Below are 19744 nucleotides of genomic sequence, written 5' to 3' on the forward strand. Positions count from 1 at the left end.
TGCACAATACTCCATTTTTTAAAAAAATGCATCAGGTTATTCAAGCACTCTCTTACGTAAGCATTTACTTTTGTATGGGTGTATATATCCTTTATGTTACTGAATTATATTTTTGCTTGAGTTAATCATTGGTTTTCTAGGTCATATTGCTGGCAATACCACTGACAAATCAATATGGTTTCACATCTTCTTTACCAATTAGTGTGCTTTTAATTGATTTTTCTTGTCTAAGTTCATTGCATAGTACTTCTAGTTATATGTTGAATAATTATGGTAATAGTGGTCTTCATTACTTTGCACCTGATCTTGGTGGAAATTTCTCCAATAAATAAGATTTTGAGATTAGCAAATGTTAACTACGATATATAAAAATAGATCAAAACCAGATTTCTTCTGTCTAGCACAGGGAACTATATTCAATATCTTTAATAACCTTTAATGGAGAAGAATATGAAAATGAATATGTGTATATATATGCATGACTGGGACATTATGCTGTACACCTGAAAATGACACATTGTAACTGACTATATTTCAATTAAAAAATAAATACTACAGGAAATAACAAAGAGAAGGGTTCTTCCTTTAAGGCTTTCATGATTTCTGGCTTTAATCTCATATATATACATATATATATGTGTATATATGTGTGTGTGTGTGTATGTGTGTGTGTGTGTGTGTATATATATAACACATATATGTGACTCAGAAAGTTTCCACCAATTCTTATTTTCTTGATTGCCTTTGTCATGAATGAGTGTTGAAATTTTTCAAAAGATTGTTTTTTATATTTTTTGACGTTATGGAGTTCTTGATTTTTGAAAATGTTCTTTTTCAATTTCCCATTCTGACAACTTTTTGCAAAGATTATTAATGGATTTAAAAGTTCAGAACTTATTCTTATTCTTACTCGTATCTGGTAAACGCTACTATGTGGTCCAAAATGTCAGCCAGTTGCAACAGTTGACTTCAAGTGATTATTGCCTGGCTGGTCCCAGAATTGGTGGCACAGACTAAGGTTTGACTGTTGACTTGTATTTGTTTGGCAAATTCTTCACAGATATCCGTAGGTCTCAAAACATAGCTTAAGAAAACTTAGAGTATTAACTATTTCAGGGCAGGGGTAACTATTTTTATTGAGTCAGTTGCATATGAGATCAAATGCTATGCAGAAAGGTGAATTCACTAGTTGCATATACTTGATTTATACAAGCGATATTCTAGGGTTCACCTATATTTGCTCACTCCTTAATCTAGTCTGACCTGACCTAAGCTTGTCTTAATCTTATCATCTTTTGAATTGTTCCATCGGATGCTTGTGTGATATTATGAAATTAGACTTGTCAAAATAACTTAAGAAATAAAAACACATTTTCATCTTAACTCTATGTTGGTTTTCCGATTAAGACATGCAAGAGGCTAATACAATAGTGGGGACATGGGGTGGGAAGGAGGGGAGGAGGCCTCTCTAAACGTTTGGAGCTGGTGCTTGCTCTCAGTGAGATGCTAGACCTTTTAAATAGCTTATGTTCTAGGTTCCTGGAAGTGTGGTGGCAATGAAGTCTTTAAGTTCATAGTTCCCTTGTCAGTGTTAATTTTCTTTCTTTCCTGAAGGAATAGTATTAGGCACTGCTGCTCGCACTAAATTTGCATACAGACTCCCCGGGGATCTTGTCAAAATGCAAATTCTGGGCTGGGACTCAGGTTTCTACGTATCTGACAAGCCCCCACTTGACCCTGATGCTGTGGCCTGGTGGCCATACTCTAAGGAACAAGGGCCTAGAGACAACCAGTTTCGATTTGGACACACCTAGGTTCATGTGTCAACACTGGGTCATTTATTTAACAAAGCTGGCACCTGAACCTTGGTCAGTGCTTCTGGCCCATCTCTTAAAGACCTTGGCTTTCCTATACCTCGGTTCTGGGGTGATCAGGCTGCTGGTGCCACACTGCTGGGTTCTTGGAGGTGTTGAGAGACACCTGGGTTTGATCTCTTCTATTCCCCTTCTCTCTAGATCCTTGCCTCTCTGAGCATTCTGCACGATGAAAATATCTTGAACATAATCATATGTCCGTGGCAGCCCTGATGGTTTGAGCTGTACAACAATTGTGGCCTTATGATGAAGCTGCCTTTTGTTTTTCCCTCTTTCCTCCCTTTCCCCATCCAAGCGATGAACTTCATTCGGAAAGCTCTAGGTGCAGTGTCTGGCCCAGAGAGCCCCATGCTGTTCTGTCGTGTCCTGAAGCCCCCCTGCATCTCTTTACCTTGATAAATATTCTCCTCCTGCAGCCATGCTGCCTCCTGTTTCTAGGCTGTGCAGTGAATGGTGAAGCGCTTGCTAAATCTCAAACACGCTGCCTCTCTTTAGAGTTCAGAGCTTGCTGTGCCGCGGGTGCTAATATTATCAAGCCTGGCATCACTCGTTCGGTCTGATGGGCCCCGTCTCTCCTTTTATCAGTCACGGGTGGATGGGGGACTTTCGAATCATTTTATTGTCTGACTGCAGCTTTATAGATTCTCTTTCAGGAAGCGGCTCACTTTTCCTCTTTCTTCCTCTGACTTGTGGTCTTTTCTTTGCTTCAGGGTAGCTGTAGCTCAGGGTTTACTTTTCAAGGCCCTTGTTTGTATTACTTATTTCCCATTCTCCTGTCACAGTAAGCCCTATTCTTAGCAGATACGTAAAATCCACAATTAATGTTTTAAAAAAAGTGGCTTCTAGTGACTTATTTCCCTTAGTCTGTCTAGTCTTTAAAGCTGTCCTTTACTTAGGATACTATGAAGTTGGTGGCTTTTATTCAGTGACCTCTTAGGACTGGCCCTACTGATTCATTTTGGTTTTTGATTGAAGTATAGTCAGTTTACAATGTTGTGTCAGTGTCTAGTGGACCTGATTCATTTTTTGATCCTTTTGGCTGAGATGTTTTTGCTTGGTCATAAAATGGCCATATTTTTCAGGAGATCAAAAACCTTTTTTTTTTTCTTAAGAGAAGGAATTTGTCCTACCAAAAACTGCAGGTTTGATGGTTAGAGAGACATCCTGGACACCGGCTGCAAATACCTAGAACAGAGCAGACTCCTAATATGCATGAAAGGCGCTCGGAGATAAAACTAGGGAGTGAAGGTGCCTGAGGCAGGCAGCAGGGTGCACCCCAGCTAGAGCATTCAAAGTCAATGTTAACAGTCAGACCCAATTCTGATCTGGGGCCCTACTTTTGAAACACCCCCTAGAATTTGAAGCTAGCGTCAGGGTGACCAGTTGTCTCAGTTTACCAGGGACTGAAGTGTTTCTTGGGATGTAGAAATTTCAAGACTAAAACCACAACATTCCAGGGCAAACTGGATGGTTGGTCACCCTAGATCTAACACATTTTGTGCACCAAGGCTTTATCTTAAACTAGACTGTACTTAAACCCAAGTGTTTTCTTTAAAAAAAAAATGAGGAGGGCTATTTGGATCAAATGATTTCCCCTGCGGAAACCAAAAGGAAGTATTTTCTTCCCCCTCTGTAAGTGTGTGATTTTCAATAGGGGGGGTGGCGTATAGCAATGCTACCATTTTACTCTCCTCATGAGCAAAGCAGGACTTCAAACTCTATTTGAGGGATGACCCCTTTTCAGAAATTAGAGGCACTGAATTCATTGCCAGCCGGTCATAGCTGTCCATCTGCTAATTCTCTGCACATAGAGGGAGCAGCTGTCATTTCAGAAACGCTACAGTAGATAATCAGATGGGGCGCATTTCATCTTCAGATGCTTTAAACAAATCTCTGGGAAGAGTGGAAGCGGCTCCTCTGACTGCATGAGTCTCTGATATTATTAACACAAAATGCCAAATGGATTTGGAGATTGGGAGAAAATGGATTTGCTTTAAAAGGAAAAGCACTCGAGTTAGGTGTAGTACATATTGTAATAATCTGCAATTGCAAAGATGTAGGAACTGCTGAAGCCATGGGCACACACATGGATACTCTCAAAATCATAGCCACACACAGAACGCCGAGTGCAAGTGCACACAGATGGGTTTCCCAAGTTCACACAACCTTCGTATGCCAAAGGCATGCATCATTGCCTCGACCCCTGCAAAAGAAACAAAATTTATCCCAAACTAACAGCTTGCCTAAGTCTCACACTGGCCCAGTTTCTCTCCAAATCCATGTACTTAGACAATCTTCCATGTCATTCTCCCCTTTGTACTGTTTAATGGCTCCCAGTCTGTCCAGCAATTCACATTGTTATTTCCTTGCATTTTTTCCCTTAGATAAATTCTTTTCTCTTCAGTCTCATGGCTTCCATCCTTAAGTGTGCTCAAGTCAGCTTGAACTTAAAACTAACCACAGCCTCTTGTCTGAGGTTCTTAGCCAAGATTCTCTTCCTTTCCAATCAACCTGCGTATAGCTTGCTGATTATTCTTCCTAAGGAAGAATATTAGGATGAGACAAGGAACTAATGAGCATAGTCCAAGTGTTGCTCTGCATCCCTGAGCATTATAGGTGTGGATGGAGATGCAGACACAGATAGAGATGGAGATGTGCATGTGGATATAGGTGTAGACATGACATGGACATGACAATGGTGGAGTCAGAGTTCCATAGGTATTTCTCCATGGAGATATGTAAAACAGGTACTTCATTCGCCCCTCAAAATAAGCCTGGGAGGTAAGCTAGACATACCTATCTTGTACTGCATGTGAGAATATTGACTCTCAAAGAGTTCCCAAATCCCGTATCTGGTGACAGAGCTGAGAGCTGGGACTTGATCTTCTTAACCAACGCTCAGACTTATTCTAATTGCAACACAAAACTTTTTTTTTTTTTTTTTTTGGAATTGTAATCTACACTGATCTTTCTGCTGTGTGGCAACCTCTGAGTCTTTTCCATGTGGACCTTGCCCTTGAACTTGGTCTCCATGGAGCATATGGAATGAAGAGGTAGAGGAAGTTGTGTGGAATTGCTGGCTGCTAGACACGTATAATGCCTGCATTTTCATTTATACAAACAGGAATGCTTTTAAGGGGCTGCCACTGATTTTATTACTTTTGACGTTATGAGGGAAAAACAAGTCCCCAGTGTTGATAAGAATCCAGGTCAAGGCAGGGAGACTCACAGAGCAGTTAAAGAAAATCCTGAGGTTCTGGGCTGTTGTGCCTGCAAGTACCTTGATGTGAGAAAAGAAATTCATTTAAACATAGGAGCAAGTCTGGGACACTGGCTTCTTTCCATTCAAATTTTCCCTTTATCCTTGGTCGCCAGGCAGAAACCCTATTTCAAGATGTCATTGCTATTAGAAAGAAGATGGAGAAAAAAAATCAAGAAAAGAACAAAAAAGTCAGAGAGGAAAATGCAAAAACCCTACCATTTCTTAAGTCAAAATATTTTAATGGTGAAATAGGGATAAATGATTAATCTAAAGATTTTCATTTTCCAGTGAGCTGTGAAGGGGGCTGACATGCAGCAGGAAACTAATATTTAAAGATAATTTCAGAAACATGAGTTGAAAAGTGGTGAAAGGAGGAGGCTGAACCTTTTTCCTTCCCACCTCCAAGATTTATTGAATATAGTGCTTTTTTCTTCTTTAAATGGAAAACGTATCTGATTCTATATTTAAATGCTAGTGTATTTTTTTGGTTCCAAATTACTTCCTGAATACCAACTCTGACACAGTTTCTGTATTAGGGTCCTGATGGTAACAATGAAACTATTTCTGGCCCCAGGAGGCTTACAATCTAACTGCAAAGGCAAAGGAAATAACAATAAATTAAAAATTTTTGAAAATTCAAAAAGGTTTTATAAAAACTCTAATTAAAGATGCTGTTAAAACAAATAGGGGCAGAATGTAATGGCCTGGGGATCAAAGAAAGTTTCCCTGCAGTGCTGATGCCTGAAAGTTGAGTTGGTTGGAAGGGATGGAGCTTGGGGAGGGGGGTTGTGGCAAGGAGGCAAACAGGCACAATTATTCAGAGGGAGCTGTGCGCAATCTGAGCAAGTTGACGCATAGAAGGACAAGGGCAGCAGGAGGTGGCGGTAGGGATCTGACTAGGGGGTTGGGAGGACCAGGTGATGGAGATGCTGCACTGCTTCCTTCTATTCTGTGGCACCTCACTTGTTAGCCCTATTGGGTAAATAACATCTTAGCAGGGCTTCCGGGAGCCTCCCTGGAGAATGGGCTGCACTTGGGAATCTCTGGTGGTCCTGGGCTTTTAGGATGCCCTTACCTGCCACTCAGCGTCTCAGTTTCCTTCCCTCTGAATTGCAGTCAGTGCTCACACTAACCAGTTGTGTTATCTTTGTCAAAGGACTTGATACTTTCAGATGTGAGCCTCTCCTTTTCCCAAATGAGGAGATGTACGATTTTGAGCTCATTTCTAGTGCTAATATTCCATGATGATGTCTTTGAAAAAGATACTCTGGCTCTCTGGGTAAATGTCAAGCTTCCTGTGTCATCTGCATGGACAGGGAGGAAGCAGTAGTGATGGTAGAAACAGCCTTATGCTTTTTTTTCAGAGGCAAACAGAGCTGGGTGTGAAGCCTAGATCTAAGTTATGTGATCTTGGGCCATTTATTTAACCATTTCTAAGCGTCAGTCTCTTCACTGGAGTGCAGTCATATCCACCTGGCAGAGTTATTGGGCCAGCTAGAAATATCTTTGTAACAAATCCAACAATATAGATTGAGCTCAGCTCAATCATTTGTCCAACTGAAGGTCCCAGAGCCTAGAGAAATGGACTGAATTTGTCCTCTGTGGATGCACATAGCAGGGAACTACATTTCCTAAACTTTGCCTTAAAACAGTGGTAACCCAAAATCAAGTTAAGTATGGTTCCCAGTTCTTTTGGGGGCTGTGAATAATCATGACATATTGGGAGTTTAGAGGACAGATCTGTGGATTTTTGGACATCGTCAATTGATGCCAATTGAGCAGAAGTCAGAGGGAAGTTGGATTCATTACTTTAATTGTTTGTCTTGTCAAGCTTTATTTTCTCGAGTTATTTTCCTCTAAATGTGTATTTGTTGGCTTGTGGTTTGTTCCTGCAGTCACAGATGCTCCCTGAGAGGGGAGGATTTGAACAGACAATGGCTGTCTCCCAGTGCGCATCTCCAGCCCACGATTTACCACGCCAAAGGGCTCCTCCACTACCTGGGCAGCGTCGGCCGGAGGCCCGTGGTGAGTTACTTCCCTCTGCTTCCACACTCCTGGCCCTTTCCTCCCGCCTTCCAGGAGGTAGTAGACCTTCTGTCCAGGCAAGGAAACCAGACACAAGCAAAAGACCTGTGTATGACAAGCTCTAATGGGGATGGAGGGGAGGGGTGCATGTTCATTTCCCAAGGCCGCCATAGCAAAGTACCCCCAATGGGGTGGCTTAAAACAACAGCAACGTATTATTTCACAATTCTGGAGTCTAGCTGTCTGGAAATTAAGGTGTCAGCAGGCTCTGATCTCTCTGAAGCCTCTGAGAAAGAACCCTTCATTGCCTCTTTCTAGCTTCTGGTGATTGCCAGCAACCCTTAGCATCCCTTGGCTAGTGGGAGCACAACTCCAGTCTCTGCCATCTTTGCTCTGTGTGTGTCTGGGTATAAATTTCTCTCTTCTTATAGGGCCCATCCTGCTTCAGTATGGTCTCATCTTAATCACATCCGCAGAGGCTATTTCCAAATAAGGTCACATTCATAGGTACTGGGGATGAGAGCTTCAACATATCTATTTGTGAAACAATTTAATGCACAACAGGAACCATTGGTTCCTGGACAAACCATTAGTTCAATACTCATTGGTGAAAACTGGGCAAAAAATTGTATTTCATCCCATTTCCTGGGTCTTTATTTTTCTGTTTTTTTCAGTTACTGGTCAAGGAAAAAATGTATATACATCTACGAAATAGCATTTGGAAAGAAAACAATCCTCTAGGTGTTCAGATTCACATTCAGCTGGTACTTTTTACATTCCCAAGATGATACTGGCACCATTCTACACACTTTCATGGGTAACCTTTTCTCCCAAGCCTACAGTAACTGTGCAATTGATGAAAAACAGACTATTTGAATCCAGAGGCTTAGGGCCAAGGTAAGTTAGGAGGCAAAGCTAACCAAGTAACTGTAAAAAATGATCATTTATTGACTACAAATTGTGAACATATCTGTCTGCAAAAATGCAGAGGGGCATATGTCCAAATTTAGAGTGCTCATCTAACCTAAGGGACTTAAAATCATGTGGAGAAGCTCACAGATGGCCAAACTTCAAACAATCACCCCACCATTAACCACGTTTTGATTGTATACTATGTAATCAAGACAGTGGCACATTCAATGAGCAGCTAGTGAAACAATGGATGAATATCTTATATAGAATCATATTTAAATCTCAAAAAGATTAAGAGGTCAAGTGATTTCCTTGAGATCCCCAGGAGGCATATGGTAGAGTTGAGATTCTGTTCTCACCTGTTTTTCTACGCTGCAACCCCATGTCTCCTCATCACCTACTCTTTGAGAGGATGTGTTAGGGTGTCCCTGAGACTATCTTCAGGTTCAGTGATTCCCTGGTAAGACTCACAGAACCCAGAATAGTTCTTAGGCTTATGGTTACAGTTTATTACAGTGAAAGGATACAGATTAAAATTAGCAAAGATAAAAAGCGCTAGGGCAGAGTCCAGGAGAGACAGGTGTAAGTCCAGGTGTCTGCTCCCAGTCGAGTTGTTTGAACACTGCTGAATTCTCCAGCAATGACGTGTGATAACGTGCAGAGTGTTTCCAACCAGGGAAGCTCCCCTGAGCCTTGACGCCTAGGAGTCGAGGTCCTTTTATCAGGGGTTATTTTGTAGCCGTGGTACCCCACATGACCAGTCTTAGTTACTCAGTCTGTAAGTCCTTCAGAGGTCAGACTGACACTTTGTGGCACAAGAGCCCCACCCAGCATATATCACATTGTCAGCACCAACCTCACAAGGTCCAAGGCCCCAGGTTGAGAAAGACACTCTTACCTAACTGAATATTCCTAAGATGTCAAGGTGATCTCCCAGGAGCCAGTCAAGGGCCAGGCCTTTCTTTGGCAGGTACAGGGTTTGAACACTTCATACTTGCTGAGTCAATGCTTTATTGCAAAGAGAACCAAGCACATCCTTTTCCTTTAAGAATGCTTGTTGGTCAAAATGCACAATGTTTTCCTGCCAACCCCCACGCCCCATCCAAAGAGACACTATAATCTATGCTGTCTACCCTCCAGAAGCAAGTTCATGGCCTGCATAGCAGATCACCAGTCTCAGGGTCAAGATCCTGAAAAATATGTCTCTCTGAGTAGGAAGCTTTAGCCTCTGGGAGGAGAGAGAGAGACTTACAGAAAAAGAGGTTCCAATCTGATACACATTTAAGCATACACACATTCAACCCGTAACAAACAGGATTCCTCTCCGCTCTGACAACCTCTAATTGAAGAGCAGAACATTTATTTTAAAGCGTGACAGGTGAAAGTCTTGTTTAAAAATATAAATAAACATTAATTAACTGTAAACATGACAGCCACAGACCTGTTTCCTGCTGGGACCATCTGAGAGGTGGGTGAGAAACAGCTGAGCACTAAACACAATTCATAGTGTCACAAAGCTCTCTAGTAGGCTCCACATCACCTTTTAGTTACCTATGAGGCTATAATTAACCAGCCTCCTGCTGACAGCAGAAGCACCATCACTCATTCAGTTCTCAGGCTTGTCCTGTACCGGGAAGATTGCCAGAGTCAAGATTGCCTCTTGGGCTCCATGGTGGCAGGTTAAGTGTGACTTTGCCCCATCTCTGATTCTAATGAAAATATTTCTTCAGCATCAGGAAGCCACATTCTGGTTCTAGATGGTATTGAGGCATTTACCTATGGGCAGGTAGAATAACATGAATTCTCAGGACCAATGAGAATGTAAGACAGTGAGAGAAAGTACTACCATGATACTTCTGGGGGTTGCCAAAGACCTGGCAGTTCATTAAGTCTATGAGCAATATGGCACTTTTGACATATTGTTTTATCCATCCACCTATCCTCCATCCATCCATCCACCCATCCATCCATCCACCTATCCATCCATCCATCCATCCAAATATCCACACATCTATCCGTCCATCCATCCATCCATTCATCCATCCATCCATCCATCCATCCGGGCAGCTATCCATTTGTCCACTCATTTACACTGTGTATGTAATCATTGTGCTGGGAGCCAGAAGGTACAAAGCTATTAAAAAAAAAAAAAGATTGTCCTTTTCTTTGAGGAGTCCATGTTTCTTTGGTAGAAAGTGGAGTCAGGTCTGCAAAGAAACCAATGTAGTTAAAAAATGATAAAAATTGTAACCAAGGCTCATGTGAGTTGTAGGAACACAGATGAGAGATTGAACCGCCTTCCCTCAAGGTTATGGAAAAGCTGGAGAGTGGAGATGCCATATGAGCTGGAGTTGAACGATGAGTAAAGGTTTTTCTTGGTTTTCCTGGTAGTAAATTAGAGAAATAGTCTTTCTTTGGAGGTCTACAGGCCTGATTATGAACTCTTAGCTCTTCTACCTTGTGAAATTGAGGACCTGGTGAGTTTTCTATGCTCGGGGGTCACCTTGCAGACCAAAAGAAAGGACACTTTTTATTAACTGATGGCATAGATTCAGCTCACATTACATTGATCTTATGGACCCTTTCCCATTTTCTTGAACTTCCATTTTCTGTATCTCTTGTTTGTTAGAAGATCAGGAAATCTCCAGATCCAGTACATTCCAAAAGCCCAGAAACACACACAAAATTGGCATATTCATACATTGGAATACTATTCAGCAATAAAATGCTAAAGGCATCAGCAATGAACTACAGATAGACTCAGCGATATGGATGAATTTCAGAAACACATTGAGTGGAATAAGCTAGATGCTAAGAAACAGATATTCTACGTTTCCATTTATGCAAAGTTGAAGCTCAGTAAATCAGAACAGTGGTTGCCTCTAGCAGGGGATTAAATAATAGGATAGGGGCAGGAAGGAACTTTCTAGGTTAGTGGAAATGTTCTATATTTTGATTGAGGAGTTAGTTACAGCAAAACCCACTGACTCAAAACTCATTCGAGATCTGTGCATGGACATATTTAACTTTATTTAGAATTAAAGATAAAGAAATCAAAGCTAAGTCACACAGCTTTGAAATGCAGCATAAAACTGGCCAGCATAGAGGCATGCAAGTCCAGCCAAGGGAGATATCTTTGCCAGAACAGAGTAGAAAGGCTGAGAAGAAGATCCATTAGAAGTCAGAAAGCTCCAGCCAGAGAAAAGGCGTGGACGCAGAGAAGCCCAGAGAAGTAGACAGGCTTGACAATCAACCAGTGGGAGGCGCTGAAGAGTTCCTCTTTGCGGCGCTCCCCACCAGGGCCAGGAGGTATGTGGCCCCGGGGCAGTAGGGCGGGGCTTGGGGCGTGGAGGAAAGCTCTCAGGCGCTTCCCGGGAAGCCAGGCACATGGCCTCTTCTGAGCTGGGCTGTTGTAGCTGCCTGGCCCCTGTGCTGCTGCAGAGGATCTGGGCTTCGGAATCAGGAGAGGCATCGATCCCCATCCCCTCGGCTCTTGCTCTGTGAGTGCGAGTTGGTGAAAAGGGACTGAGCGCGCTTTGAGCAGCTCATTGATTTCCGTTTACCGCTCACACAGACCAGGCCGCCTGCTGCCTGGGGACGGGGAGGGCATATTTGGGTTTTATCTTTCTCCGGGGCCTGATGGAACAGAACTTTCAGCTACTTAAACGATTTTCCTGGTCTTATTCTGTCCCTCTGGCATATGTTTTTAGTTAATCAGCTTCTTTTTCAAAAAAGGCATGAAAGGAGAGGGCAAAAAGAAATGGCATGTCTCTTCCTAAAGCCTTGTCTCCGAGGATCTCAAGATGCTCTATATACACTATTTTATCGCGACTTTATTCCTCAGAAGTTGCAGAAGAACAAATGTTATTGTTGCTTATTTTTACTGACTCAGGCTAAGGTACTGAATCTAGAATTTTCCTCTTTTTGTATTTGACGATATATATATAGTAGGGGGAAAAAAATCCGAAAACCAAAAAACAAAACAAATGAAAAAACCCCATGGAGGTCCTGGATAAAATAATTAATAATAATAATAATAATAATAATAATAATAATAATAATAATATTATTATTATTATTTAATTGCATTTTTTAAAATTTAAATTTGTTCCCATGCTATCAGAATAATGATTAAACAGTGCTTCTTTAGCATACGAGAAACCATGTTTATAGGTGCTTTCAGGGACATAAATACTCCACACTTAAGTGCATTGCTAAAGTGTCTTGGATAAACTTACGTCAGAAAGCAAAGAAGATGTTTCCTCTCCCTTCCTCGCTGGTATCTCCAGTGAACCTTCTGTGTATCACAGGGCTTGGAAATCTGATGTCCTCCATATGCTACAGGGAGGATCAGTCAGATTTTTCAGAGAACTCTGAGCAGATTCCTTATTTTTCATTTTTTGCGAAATGGAGTGAGGTTAGGAGTCAGAGTGGAGGGGAAATAGGAAGGGAATTGCTTGGATCAGTGTTTCCTTTCAGCCCCTTTGAAGATGCCTCTGCCCAGAGCTGGTGGAAATGGGGAAAAAGGGAAGAAATTTGCGGAGACGGGGCCAGGTAGGCTAGTTTGGCTCTAACGCTATTCTCTGTGGTAGAGGGCTGCGAGTCAAAACAGGCTTCGCAGGAGGACACGAGGAGACCTGTGCTTCGTCTGCTCAATGCACGTGTCTGGGAAAGACTGATCTCGTGAGCGGAGCAGGGCAGGGATGATCATGGCCAATGGCTTTGGACACACAGTACAAAGTTCTAGTCCCAGAAAGCAGAGCTTGCCAAAGCACATTCCAGCCTATGGTCCAAGACAACCAACAGTCCTCCAAGATAGGAACACAAACCAGGGAATGGGGACAAGCCTCCTCTCACGGACTGGGAGGCATGGGTAGGTGGGTAGGTGAACACTTCTACCTTGAGAGCTTTAGTACCTGCGACTGAGTGAGTCAGGTGGCAGAGGCCTCACCTGGGCTGAAAGGTCGCAGGGACTGTGTCCAAAGCTGGCAGCCAGGCTGCTGCTTCTTTCCTTTCAATGTCTAAAACTGGAGGGAAAAGAGCAGTTTTAACTGCTGGGGAGCCTACCAAGGACTCCCTGCATAAGTGCCTCTCTGGGTGTTAAACTCACTGCTCATGGAGGGACCACTGGCCAGAGATGGGGAGGAGAAATCAGCTTAGGCAAGACCTCAGGGTCAGCCTGGTCATCCAGTCTTTTATTTTTGCTGATTGACAGGCTTTTCATCATCGATAAATCTAATGTTGTGAGATCTTTTGTTTTGGAAAATCTTTGGAGCCAGACTGATCAGAGTTGGAAAGAAAGCACATTTTATTAATGAGTGGTTTTCAATGGGTGGTCATATGCAAGTCGCTTAACCTCCTTTAACCTTAGTAGAATTTGAACCTCATCTGTAAATTTGAGTGATAGCCTCCTGTCAGGAATTTTAGACTGATCGTACATGTGTGTAAAACCTTAGCAGCGTGACTGGCACAGATCAAGCATTTAAATCAATAGCAGAGATTAAGATGGTTATTACTTACCAGAAGGGCACTGTATACAAAACAAAGCCACGTACTGAGCTGTGTGCCTTTGCGTTCATTTACATGGGTTCTCTCGATGTAACAAATACTCTGGAAAGAGGGCCATTAGAATACACACCACTGGGATGGCAGGAAACCTCCTCTAGCATTTTACTACAGGTAATAAAGGGTCCCCTGTGGGAAATCTCATAACCAGTTAGTTATTGATACGTTCAGCTGAGTTTAATGTGAACAAATTCACCCCACATTGGCCATTGGAGGGGGTCAAAACTGATTTGTAAGTAAAGGCTGTTTTTCTAAGACCATGTTGGAACTCTGACCTATAATGGCCCAATTTAGGCGAAAGTCTCTCACTTTAGGAAAGGGAAAGGAGCATAAATTCCCCTTTCAGGTAGTTATGGGGATAAATTCTACACATGCCCCCTACGGTGCACCTGCGCCATGACTCTTGTTGCTGATGATTCAAGATGAAACGCTTACTAAGAAGAGAGCACGGCTGTCCGTAAAAGGGCTGAGGAATGCGGTCTTGCAAACGGAGCTCTTGGATGATGGAATGTGCCACCAAGAGCATTTCCGTCACAGAGAGGTTTATTCCAGTCAGGAGCTTGGGCTGAATGCCGTCTGCAAAATGCCGTGCACCAGCTGGAGTCTCTCGGGCTTTAGTGAGCCTTGGTTGGCAATTGGAAACACCGCTATTTGGGTTTCCATCACCTTCCCCAGAATTAGCCTCCTTCTAGCTCCAGCCTCGCCTTCATTTTCTCGTGGCAATGGTATAAATAATGCAGAGGTCTTGCTGCTGGGAGGCAGGAACAAGACCCAGATGTCAGGAATGGAAAACACAGCAGCTTAAAGCTGGCAAAGCAAAGCAGCAAACATAATCGGGGGTGGGTGAGCCGTAGGGAGAGGCGGAATGGCTAAGGGAGGTGTGTTTGAGAAGTGGGGGGGGTAGCCTCTTGAACAAGAGGCCCAACTAGCTTGCAGAGGAACGGGGATGGGGCCAAGGAATGGAGGGGAAAGATGGAGCAGCCTGGTACTCGATGATGTGGCCCTGAGCAGCCTTTTTGCTGAGCAAGAAATGATGGAACTCACGTTTGCATGAATTAAATTAACCTTGCAGTTTAGCTCAGATGGGAATTCATTGGAAAAAGTACTAGGGAGATGCACGAGAGAGCCTGATTTCAAAATTGTAATCCAATCCACACTAGACACTTAGCTGATGAAGAAAGGGAGACCCAGGAGAATCAGTTTAGCGCAGGGTGAACACGTTCGAAACCAACCAGTCCGGCTCAAACAAAACAGAACTGCACTAAATGAAGCCTTCAAATCTGCATCTCTTCCTATGTTTCTTTCCTTGGAGAAAAAGCACGATCACATTGCCTATTCACTTAATCCGGAAATCTGGGTAGTATTCTTAACCTCTTCCTCACTGAGCCCCTAAATCAATTTAGTGTCCAATTCTGATCGATTTTTACTTCCTGACTCACCAATTTTTTTTTTTTTCTCTCCTATTTACATACCTGCTGCCTTAAACCAGGACCTCGTCATCATCTCTCATGCCTGGTCTCGGTCCCGGCCATCCGTTCTTTTTTTTTTTTTTTTTCCCCAGTGGAAGTATAGTTGCTTTACAATGTTGTGTTAGTTTCTGGTGTGCAACATAGTGATTCAGTTATACACCTCTCTATATTCTTTTTCAGATTCTTTTTCATTATAGGTTATTACAGGATATTGAATGTAGTTCCCTGTGCTGTACAGTAGGGCCTTGCTGTATATCTATGTTATATGTAGTAGTTGGTATCTGCTAATCCCAAATTCCTGCCATCCATCCTTAACACTCACGTTCTAGTGATCGGATCCAGCTGCTCCTCTTTGCTCCAGTACTTTGATGGCTCCTTCACCACCTTCATGAAAATGTCCAGACAGCCTCGAATGATATGCAAGCACATCGATGATGCGCCCACTGCCCACCTCTGCATATACCTGAGATCCATGCTCCTTTAGTCTATAGTCTTATTCCAAATGATAGCAATTCTTCATACCCATAGTCCTTTCCCCCTCATTTTTCATTTGCCTGCATAGCTCTCACTAAGCAGGACCCATCTTGGTATCACCTCCCTAGGGAATCCCAGGACCACCACATCACACACTTGCAGGAGTGTCATTCCTTGGGGTGAGGTGTGAGTGGTGCCCTGTGAGTTGTGCTGCGTGCTCTTATTTGGGTTCCCAGAGAACCCTGTGTCTCTCTCTCTCTCTTTTCTCTCCTCTCACCTCAATACGATCACCTGCTCACTTGTGGGGTGGTCCCAACAAACTAGCTCCTAGAAGAGGCAATATAGACCTGAAAAGTGTTATAAAACATGGATCCTGGACTAGAGCAAATGAGGATTCAATTATTTGCTCACATCCTTAATAGCAGTGCAAACTGGAGCAAGTCTAGGCAAGTTACTTATTTTTTTCCTACAATTAAGTTTCCTCAGCTGCAAAACAGGGGATAATGATAGTGCCTACTTTATCATGAGATCATCTGTAATAAGTGTCTGGCACAGTCTCTGAAGTACCATGTCTCCAGTAAATTAACTACTGTTGTTCTTGTCATTGTTACGGAGGGCACTACTGCCTTATATTAAAATTTTAATTTCTCCTGCCACACAGCAGGCACCCAGTAAATATTTGTTGAATCAACTGACGAATAAGCAAGACAGGGCCACTGGCCAACCGGTGGATACTGGAGTGCCGCTGCTGGGCACACTTCCCACTTACCTGTTACAGAATTTTACTGGAAGGAACCATCTGAATGTTCAGTCTTCCAATAGGAAAGAAAAAGCTTCCTCAACTGAAATAAGTTGATAATTTGTCTTGTAATTGCCCCCTGCGATTTAGAGGAACACATGTTTCTTATAATTAGCAGACATTTATTTTTAGGGATGTCATCTGAGTAACATGTAGACAGTATCTCCATCTCCTTTATTCTGAACCTTCAGAGGCCAGTAGAACCCCCAGGGCTGAGCAGGGCTCCTTCCTACAGGCGAAGAGTTCTGTAATTTGTCATTTACCTCAGCTTTCAAAGTCTGTAAGGATCAGGGAAAAAGAAAATAAATAAAACTCTTTTCTCCAGTTGAATTCAGCAGTTTAAGGAGCGCCTGTCACCACGTCGGCGTAGCTTCTGGCTTTTTTGAGAAATCTGTTGCTAAGACACCGTCTTAATTTGTTTGCACACTTCTCATAAGAATGGTGGGTGTTTATCCACAGAGAGAAACTGAGGTGTAAGAGGTAAAGGTTGGTGGAAAATTCAGAAGGGTAGAGATTTAAAACTCAAACAATTGTTTGATTGGTTCCTTTAGACTAGAGGCTTTCACAGCAAGGTCCCGGGGCATCGGCATTGCTTGGGGACTGTTAGAAATGCATGTTCTTGGGCCTCACCCCGACTTCCTTGAATCTCAGAATCGCTGGGGAGTGGCCCAGAGTCTTTACTGTAACAAGTCCTCCAGGTTATTCTGATGCTGGGTAACATGCAAGGTCCACTGCTCTGGACTCTAGACCCGTGCAGTGGGTCTCCACGCTGGCTGCACGGTTAAAATCACCTGGAAAACTTTTCAAAATCCCATCTCCCTGGAATCACTGCAGACCAATTAAATCAGAATCTCTGGAGGTGGGCTCCAGGCACTGATATTTTTAAAATCTCCTCCGGAGATTCTAATGCATGGGTGGATGGAGAAGCACTGGCCTAGGGGATAATATTTTTGTTGCAAATAACTGAAACCCACTAAAGTAACCCAAAGTGTCAGTTGTGAAGGAAAAAAAGTCTGATAAGGTCTAACCAGGGCTGGAAAGCACCCAAACCCCAGACAGTTCTGCTTTCCGTCTCTCAGTTTCCTCCTTCTGTGGTCACACTGTTGTCTGTTTTCTGCCTTTCTCTGCACATTGGCTTAATTACCTCACCTTTTGCAGAACAACGTACTCTGCTCACTCACTGCTTCTGCTCTGCTCTTTCGTTATTTGTCTTGTTATTGGATCAGCTCCCTCCTCCCAAATCTGCATGAACTTCTGCTCTGATGCCCACAGCTTGCTGATAATCTAGAAGCTGTGGACATTTATTTTCTCATAAGACTTTAACCTGAAACTATGAATTAAAGATCCTACTAAAAATTAGATTCTTTTTTTGAAGAGGAAAAAAATACTTAAAAATACTTTCCTGCTAGGATGGACCTGGAGATTGTTGTTCTAAGTGAAGTAAGCCAGAAAGAGAAAGAAAAATACCATATGATATCATTTATATGCAGAAGCTAAAAAAAAAAAAAGGAAACTCTAAACTCATCTACAAAACAGAAACAGACTCTCAGAGATAGTAAACAATCTTATGGTTACTGGGGAAAGGGGGTAGGAAGGGATAAAACTTGGGAGTTTGAGATTTACAAATGTTGGCTACTATATATAAAAATAGATTAAAAAAAAGTTTCTCCCGTATAGCACAGGGAACTTTGTCCAATATCTTGAAATAACCTTTAATGAAAAAAATATGAAAACGAATATATGTATGTATATGCATGACTGGAACATTGTGTTGTACACCAGAAATTGACACATTGTAATTGACTGTACTTCAATTAAAATAAATAAATTAAAAAAAACAAATCCAAAACACTGTTGAGGGGTAAAAAAAAAAAGACAAAAAAATCCTATTCTGCTAATAGGGAATTTACATTGTAATTAACCCCCTTCCCACCGAATAGTCACTTTCTATTACTGACAATAAAAAGAGGGAGGAGGAAAAGAAGGTAACTGTGGAGAAGAACTTCAAGTCCTTTAGTTCTTAAAACTCTCATCTCGCCGATATTTGATCTGTCTAACCTGCCACCTCCTGATCAAGTCAGTGTTCCTTGTCTGACAACAACCTGGATTCCAGAAGTCAGTCCTGACATCCCTGAATTCTTCCCTGCCTTTCCAGCCCACCAGCAAAGCCATACACCTTGCCAGTGCTAACTTGCCATCTGAGAGTTAGTCTTCGTCTTCTCCTGTGATGACTGGGCGGACCATCCACCTGTTTGTCCTTTTATTTTTCTGGCTCATGCGTATTTATGGCTTCATGCATCTGCCCGGCGTGTCCTGGGCCATTCCTGCTGCCAACAGCTTCCTATTCAAACAATGAACTACAGGACTTGATCACATTCCAGCAAGTAGGCTCAGTCATCATCTTGTCTAATTTCTCAACAAGCAACATAGTTGACAGCAATATATTTGGCTTTTGCTGAGATACTTCCGGAGAACAGACATTTTTAAAAGCATAACACAGCACTGCAGGACAGCTATAACCATAGAAAGTTATTTCTTGCCAGTCGGTAATAAATATTCAACAACTGAATTTAATATGGAGCTGGAATCTGTGTCCGTATTTCCCTTCCTTTCACCTTTCTCTGCTCTTTGAGATGATAGCAAGTAATGTATTCATGTTTCAGGTGGGAGAGTTTGTAAATTTGGGGAACTGCTTATCAAGACCCCATTAAGCTGCCTTTTCTTCTAGAGTAAGCATTGCCGGTATCTTCAGCTATTCTGTTCAGACATTTCTGTTTACAGACATTCCTGTTTCCCTTGGCTTTCTGATTCCTCTCTACTGAGGTATCCTAGCTTGTTTTAAAAGGATCCACTCAGAGTTGAAAAACACTGTGTTAAATGCAAATTGACCAGCATGAGGTACATTGGCCTGATTGTTCTCCTAATGTATGACCATATACTTCTCCAAAAGCAATTTATGATGAGATTAAATTTTGCCGTTCGTGGCTGCTGATTCATTCTGAGCAAACCGTCATCTAAAACTTCTACATCTCTCGTTCAGAACCTACTTCTTAGAGAAACGTCTCTTTCACTTGTGCCACTGTTTGAATCTAATTGTAGGAGCTGCGTTTGTTTTAAGTGTTTCTATTTCTGCTGATTCTGCTCTTTTTGCACTTGTAATTCCCGCTTTTATTTCCTCTGCTGTCGGTTGTTCTTGATTCTGTATCATTAGCAATTTGATAAACACCTTCCGCTACCTACTCTGTTTCCTTAACTTACTACATGAAACCTACGCTTCTAGAGACCAAGGAACAAATGTGAAGAAATACCACATTAAAATACGAGGCCGTCTGTCCCTTTGAAGCCCACAGATGTGTAGCTATCA

The 19744-nt window shown here is 42.3% G+C and overlaps 1 protein-coding gene across 1 annotated transcript in view; it reads left to right on the plus strand.

The window, feature by feature from the left end:
• Window positions 1–19744, plus strand: part of AGBL1 (AGBL carboxypeptidase 1) — a 599934-nt gene that overhangs the window by 311452 nt on the left and 268738 nt on the right. The window contains exon 19 of the mRNA XM_064480565.1: window positions 7032–7161. Coding sequence (XP_064336635.1) covers window positions 7032–7161 — 130 coding nt within the window. The remainder of the gene's footprint in view (window positions 1–7031; window positions 7162–19744) is intronic.

This window comes from Camelus dromedarius, chromosome 29 (genome assembly GCF_036321535.1).
Source record: "Camelus dromedarius isolate mCamDro1 chromosome 29, mCamDro1.pat, whole genome shotgun sequence".
Lineage (NCBI taxonomy): Eukaryota > Metazoa > Chordata > Mammalia > Artiodactyla > Camelidae > Camelus > Camelus dromedarius.